General features: G+C 44.6%; 1 protein-coding gene across 1 annotated transcript in view; it reads left to right on the top strand.

Moving 5' to 3' along the window:
• The window catches only part of adgrg7.1 (adhesion G protein-coupled receptor G7, tandem duplicate 1), a 7,240-nt gene extending 478 nt beyond the window's left edge, over positions 1 to 6,762 (top strand). The window contains exons 2-16 of the mRNA XM_087171152.1: positions 1 to 85; positions 392 to 496; positions 582 to 694; positions 880 to 1,020; positions 1,151 to 1,236; positions 2,005 to 2,153; positions 2,697 to 2,810; positions 2,958 to 3,145; positions 3,384 to 3,536; positions 3,723 to 3,835; positions 4,320 to 4,666; positions 4,975 to 5,056; positions 5,203 to 5,361; positions 5,459 to 5,612; positions 5,808 to 6,762. The exon at positions 1 to 85 is cut by the window's left edge and continues 1 nt beyond it. Coding sequence (XP_087027278.1) covers positions 1 to 85; positions 392 to 496; positions 582 to 694; positions 880 to 1,020; positions 1,151 to 1,236; positions 2,005 to 2,153; positions 2,697 to 2,810; positions 2,958 to 3,145; positions 3,384 to 3,536; positions 3,723 to 3,835; positions 4,320 to 4,666; positions 4,975 to 5,056; positions 5,203 to 5,361; positions 5,459 to 5,612; positions 5,808 to 6,116 — 2,298 coding nt within the window. The 3' untranslated portion in view covers positions 6,117 to 6,762. The remainder of the gene's footprint in view (positions 86 to 391; positions 497 to 581; positions 695 to 879; positions 1,021 to 1,150; positions 1,237 to 2,004; positions 2,154 to 2,696; positions 2,811 to 2,957; positions 3,146 to 3,383; positions 3,537 to 3,722; positions 3,836 to 4,319; positions 4,667 to 4,974; positions 5,057 to 5,202; positions 5,362 to 5,458; positions 5,613 to 5,807) is intronic.
• The last annotated feature ends 252 nt before the right edge of the window (positions 6,763 to 7,014 follow it).

Raw genomic sequence — 7,014 nt, 5'->3', positions numbered from 1 at the left:
CCTCTGGTGTGTAATAATGGCGGGGTGGCTCAGAACAGTGTGTGCACCTGTCCGGACCAGTGGAGCGGAGAGACGTGCTCAGAAGGTGAGCTCGGTGTAGCCACAGCAACATGGACCAAACTCAGACCTTTTTAATGATTGAACATCCTGATGGTTGATTGTGATTGATCGTGTTTGTCACTTGTGCACGTTGAGCTCCACTCTCTGGTCCAATCGGCAGAAAGCTAAAACCCTGCTGTTCTGTAGCTCCATGGACGGTACAGCTTCTAGAAGCTGCTGACACGGCCATGAATTTAGACTCTTCGGCTGCAAAACACACATTAGTCCAGAGTGATACAAACTGACCAACAAGCCAAACTCATCTCAACTCTTATTCATCTCGTCCTCTTAGAAAACTTCTGCAAAGGTGGACTTGTGGATAATTTCACATTCCAAGATACACCCATCGGCTGGTTCGCTTATTCTGACGAAGTCTGTCCCACAGGAACGAGTGGTGGTAGGTTTCATCCATCTACAGATGAATCCATGGAGATCCATCCACCTGTCAGTCTGATACACTGGACTTTGTTTTGTCCATGCAGCTGGTAAACCAAAGGCTTCCACCAGATGTTCCAACAAGACCGGATCACTTGGTTTGGACCGTCCGCTGCAGCTGCTCCAGTGTGATCAGACGCTCAGCAACATACAACTAAATGTAAGAGACGCTGCGAGTGTGTTTAACAGTGATATGGAATATTTCCAGCAGTTCCACACAGAGCTGAGACTCTTTGAGTGTCGGTCATCCTGTAGAAAGGCAGATGTACATCCGGTCCAATACGTAGGTAAAGTCAAGTGTGTCAGATTCAGGTAATAAATGCATGATCATGTGTTTCCTCTCAGCTCACCAACGTGGCTGATTTAGAGACACTGGCGTCCAGCACACAAATTCTGACGTCCAGACCTGGAGAGCTGACGGCCGACAACATTACGACCGCAGCTCATATCGTCAACACGCTGCTGCTGTCTCCTAACGCCACAGAGGTAAGAGCTGAGGCTGTAAACGACAAACTGAATGATGGTTTATGACAGACTCCGGACTGTAGAAACCTACGGTGTGTTTGACCATGAAGACATATTCTGCTGTAACAGTGTGTTGGTGTTTGTATCGCAGAGCGTCAGGGTGGCAGCAGTAGCTACCGTCAGTCAGCTGCTCAACGCCAGCACTCCAGACACCGAGGAAAACAACGCCACTCTGGGGTAAACACAGACCACCAGTCTGTCCACATCTCATGTTTAAATATCTATATTTTATCAATTTAATATTATACCATTATAATACGGACAAATAAATATATCAATCCAATATCCATCAGTGTTTCAGTGGAACTTTACAGACCATTTCTTCAGATAAACATTTTAACTGCAGGTGATGGATTTTATCATCAGTGTCTTTTTAGCTTCCTAATGTGTTGGAAACACGTTGGACTTTAGATTTGAGCTAAAATGTGTTTAATGTTGGTTTTAACCCAAAGAAACGACGGACTGTGGCTCATGTCTTGTATCCATATTTGGTTTTCACAGTTTTTATTCTCAAGCACAAAGTGAGATATATCAGCTCTTTTACGAATCATTTCCAGCTGTGATTAAGACTTGGTTGTTGACGTGGACGTAGTTCACAAATAGGAAAGTGGAGGAGGAGGAGGGTCTCCACCCGACTGAAAGAGACTAGAATCATTTTAGATCACAGTTTATCAAGTGTTTGAAAAGTTTTTTATTTCTGATTCAGATCAAAAAGTCAACAAGACTAAACTGAGCATTTCATGATTATAGAGTTTCACATTTTAAGATTCTCACAGTTGATACTTGATCTTAGACGTTTCACAGCTGCGGCTCAAACAGTTTGTGGTTAAACACAGAAGCTCGACCACTGAAGAACATAGGGCCTGAAGCTGGATGTGACCTCTGACCTCTGAGCAGACAGGACGATGATGAGCCTGGTGTGTTCTGTATGTTTGTGTGTTTCAGCCTGACGCTGACCCTGGACCAGCTCTCTGTGAACCTCAGCACCAACCTCAACGCCTCTCAGTCTCAGGTGGTTCAACCAAACCTGGTGGTGCAGTCGGCACAGGTCCCTGCGTCCGACACTCAGGGCGTCCAGTTCACCTCTCTCACGGGTCAGTGGTCCGGACCGAGCCGACCGCGACCTCTGGTCAGCTCGTAACTAACCACACGTGTGACGACTGATGGTTATGATGGAGGATTAGAGGACGCTGGAGCCTGACCACAGTCTGATAATTAAAGCTCACGGCGGTCATGAAGTCCAGGTCGTTCGACCCAGTTTCCCGCTCTCACAGCCTCAGTCAGCTGTGGTGTTATATGATCATCTGGACTACTTTCTCTTTTGTACTTTTATGACTTTATATCTTTAATATTTTACTTTGTTTGGTCTTTTATTGCCTCTGGTGAATTCCTCAGAACAGTATCAGTGCATGTGACCCATGTTGTGAGTTTGGCATAATGAATATTCAAACTCGTACTTTGGACTTGAACATGATTTACAAGTCAAACCTGGTATTTACAGGAAGTCAGATATGACACGATGCACCAGTGACATCACAGGGAGTGAGCTCCATCTGCTGCTGTGTCCTCGACATTGAGTCTGTGGATCTCTGATGATGACATCATCACTAACTGATCTGACGTCTCCGTGGTTTCAGGAACGTCTGGCAGTTTTGTTGCCAACCGGATTCAGCTGAACACCAACACGTCAGCGGTGGGGGTGGAGAACGGATTCAGAGCCGACGCCCTGATCTACGTACGATTCCCAGCAGGTCGGCTCCTGCACTAGAGAACTTTAATAAACTGGCAGACATAATGTTACTGCTGTCAGGCCCAGGTTAACTACAGCAGCACGCCGAGGTTATTTTACTGTGCTGCTCATTCTGAGAATAAGACTAAAGGTCCTCTTGTGTCTGTAGAAGCCGCCAGCAGACGTCAGGAGCCTTCGGGCGTCTCTCTGGGTTTCGTCCTCTACCAGAACGACCGCTTCTTCAGGTCCAGTCTCTACAGGAGTCGTCACGCCACCGTCAGGGTCCTGTCGGCCACGGTCGGAGGTCGTGAGCGCAGCGTGGTGCCACAACATGTGGAGATACAGTTCAGACCAACGGTGAGAAAACAGTTGAGGTTCATATTTAATATGGATGTTAAACAGAGTTTTCTGACTGAGGAAACTAACTAACTATTTACATGGTGATCAATTCGTTTTCAATCTGTTGGATTTGATCACTAGAAAACACCAGCTGTTGAACAAGCCTCATGATCACAGCCTAGTTCATTCAGTCTCTTCCTCCTTCCTTCACCATGTATGGCTAAAGTTAGAGATGTTCAATGTGCTGCTGTTTCAGCCGCCGAACGGGACGTCTCTGTACGACTTCGCCTGTGCTTTCTGGGACTACAGCAAGGAGGACTGGAGCACCGTCGGCTGCTCCAAAGGAAACGCCTCGGACGGAGTCCTCCGATGTTTCTGTAACCACACCACCAACTTCGCCGCTCTCTGGGTAACGTCACAACACTCAGCTCCAACGGCTTCGTAGACTGGAGCAGCAGTTCACACGTTAAAGAGAAGATTCCACCTGAATCATATAATTCTCTCCCAGTATTTAATCATCATCAACTGTAAATGTTACAAATGTAAGAAGAGAAAATACATGATGATGGAGACGTAGTGAAACTTTGTGTTTCAGTCTTTCAGGGAGGACTATAAGTACGCAGAAGCTCTGGACTGGATTTCCTTGGTTGGACTGTCTGTATCTGTTCTGGGTTTGGTGGTAACGATCATTTACCACATTAAAGACAAGTAAGACTCCAGTTCTCGAGGGAGACCAATCGTTTCTTTCATGCATCTTCATTTTGCATCTTTTAACATCATTTTGTATTTGTAAGTTATAAGTGGTGTTTTTATCGTGAATTACTGTCAATGATCTGAATATTTCTTTGTCTCATAATTATAATATTTTCAGAACTAAGTCATATTTTTTATTGATTTGAGAACATCGAGAAAGTTGAAGCAAAAAGTCAAATTTAGGACAAAGTTTCAAACCTGTGAGAAAAAGTTTTTTCTAAAAAAGGAAAAAGTCTAAACTTTGAAAATGACATTTTAGAATAAAATAGGCTGTTTTCAAAATACTACAAATATTTTTTTACTGAGAATTAACTTTACTCTCAATTTAATTAGTAAAATATAAAAACATTACGACGTCTTTCTCGAAATATTACGACTTTTTTCTTGAAAATACTAAAATACAAAATGTGACTTTATTCCTGAAAGTTTTTCTCTTTAGTTTTCAGAAAAAGTCTCGTCAGAACAACAAGAACTCAAAGATGGCGCTGCTGTGTATCTACGTCAGCCTGCTGGCCTTCATCATCACCTTCCTCTCTGGAGTGCAGAACTCCCACCGGCAGGACGTGGGCGAGGTGCAGACTCAAACGAACGCCATCCTGGACTCTGACGAGCACGTGGAGCCGGACGGCGGCTCGTGCACGGCGGTGGTGGCTCTGCTTCACTTCTTCCTGTTGGCCACCTTCATGTGGAACAGTGTGTACGCCACCCAGCTGGTGCTGCTGGTCCGGACCATGCACAGAAGTCTCCCCCCACACTGGACTCCGCTCAGTGTGGCTGTGGGATGGGGTATGAGACGTTAATAAGTGTTCACTGTTTACAGAAACATATCTCCCACACAGCTCTTTCTATATTCATGTTGATGAAGTTGGCACTGGAGTATCAATTGTTGTATTTCTACGTATTGTATTTCGATGAGGAACTGTCCGAATACTTTTGGCCTTGACTGTATGAGGATAACCGTTATGATTTACCACGAAGCTTTAAACTAACGCAAGAACATTCCTCACTGATGTTTTGACACATTAAAATATGTGATTTTTGAAAAAAATCTAATTAAACCATTTTAACTGATTTAACTTCTTGTATTATCTTAGGAGTCCCAGCTGTTGTCATGGCGATCACACTGGGAGCTACCTACAGGGTGGACAATCCTCTGGGATACAGACAGGAGGAATTGTGGGTCCATCCTTATAATTTATTCTCTTTGAAAACACAGTCACATGACTCGTCGTTGAACTTTGTTTAAATGAAGAAACTGAGAAGAAAACTCAGGTGTGAATAAAGCTGGTTGTTGTTTGACCAAGTATCTGTTGATCCTCCAGCTGCTGGCTCGCAGGACTGGACAGGGACAAACATTTTGACTTTGGGAAACCGATGTTCTGGGGTTTCATCCTTCCTGTGGGTCTGATCCTGATCTACAACACAGTGCTGCTGGTCCTCACCTGTGTGTCCATCTGCAGGACAGACCCCCGCCTCGCCAGGTAACACAGAACAAACACATCCATCATCTGAGAGCAGAGGGGTGTGGTGAAAACTCTTCTGTCAGTCATACTCTGACGGAGCTGTTCTGTCCTGCAGCACCAGTCAGTCTCTGGGGAAGAAGTTCCTCACCAGTTTCTCTCTGGCTGTGATACTGGGTGTGTCCTGGTCTCTGGGATACCTGGTCCTGGTCTCCTCAGAAGAAACACACTTCGCCTTCAGCATCATCTTCTGCCTCTTTACAACCACACAGGTGCGTTTGTGTCATCCTCCTTTTTAGAATTGCTCTGAAGGTTTTGTTTGTTCTGTCCAGTTGAGAGGAGCTTGGACTGATACAATGATTCTGATTCTTGTTCTGAATCATGTATGAAAAGATCAAATGGTCCAACACAGAAAGGAAGAATAAATAAATGGACACTGACCTTCCTCTTCCTGCTGGTGTTTTCAGGGTCTTCAGATCTTCGTCCTCTTCACAGCCAGAAAGCCGTCGTTCAGAGCCACCGTCTCCCGCTCTGTGCAGTACATCGCCTCGGTCAACGACATGCTCCACATGACCACGTACAGTCTGCAGAGGGTGTGGACGGGGGGGTCCGAGTCCGAGTCCGAGTCCTACAGAGACCTGAGAGACGACTGCACGGCCGGCAGCAAGACGCCGAAGGTTTCATCACCAGAGGTTCAGGACGAAGATCTGAACATAGACATGGGACAGAGGAGGATATCAATCCTCCTGACAGCTCCAACAGAGACACAAACCTGATCAGCATGGCTGCACACTTCCCATCATGCATCTCCAGTGAGTTCCAACTCAAAGAAGACAAGATGGAAACTTTTGTTTCGTTTAACAGATCAAAGGAAGTCATGTTGTTTTCTCTGGTATTAATGAAGCCATGATGAATTCCCTCCCACACCTCCCCCTCCTCCCCTCCTCCCCCTCCTCCCCTCCTCCTGTACACTGAGGTGAACAGTGAGTAATGAACTGACTCCTGCTGCTGGACACAAGGTGGCAGCATTTAGTAAGATTTTAAATCACACGGCCTGACGCCGAGTCACAACAAACATGACTTTTATTATTTTACTACTTTTATTACTTATATTTTTTAGTATTTGATCGATTGTTTAAGTCAGAATATTTCTGTTTTCTGTATTTTTAATTCATTTACTGAACATTGCACTTCAGTGATAGGTCAAAATCATTTTTCAGTTTGAATAAATCTAATAAAACCTGGTGATTTGTTGCTTCACAGTTAAAATGAACTACATTATATATGATATGTTACAATAAATAATACAATGTTTAATATATCAATAATAATGATCTAATAATATAACAGTCATGACACAAACACTGGTCATAGAAGCCTGGTCCATCGCTGCTGCGGCACTTTAAATAAAGGTGATCTCTTTATTTAAAGTCTCAACTGGACTTTAATGGTCTTTTACTGGTTCTTTTACTGGTCAGACCTGCACCAGTTTGACTAGTTCATGATGATTTGCTTGTTAACAGAAATACACAGGTGTGTCTCCACTGAGCCACCAGAGGGCGTCCTGACACCAGCGTCCAGTGACGGTTCAGTGCCGTCTGTGTTTCCTGTGACTGTGTGAGCCGCCTCCATGTTTGTCTCATGTTTGATTTGCAGTCTTGGATCTTTCCCATG

This window comes from Seriola lalandi, unplaced genomic scaffold (assembly GCF_002814215.2).
Source record: "Seriola lalandi dorsalis isolate HSWRI2012SDOR001 ecotype SW California unplaced genomic scaffold, Sedor1 jcf7180002054977, whole genome shotgun sequence".
Lineage (NCBI taxonomy): Eukaryota > Metazoa > Chordata > Actinopteri > Carangiformes > Carangidae > Seriola > Seriola lalandi.
The sequence above is the reverse complement of the archived record's forward strand: the minus strand, read 5'-3'. Positions and strand labels throughout refer to the sequence as shown.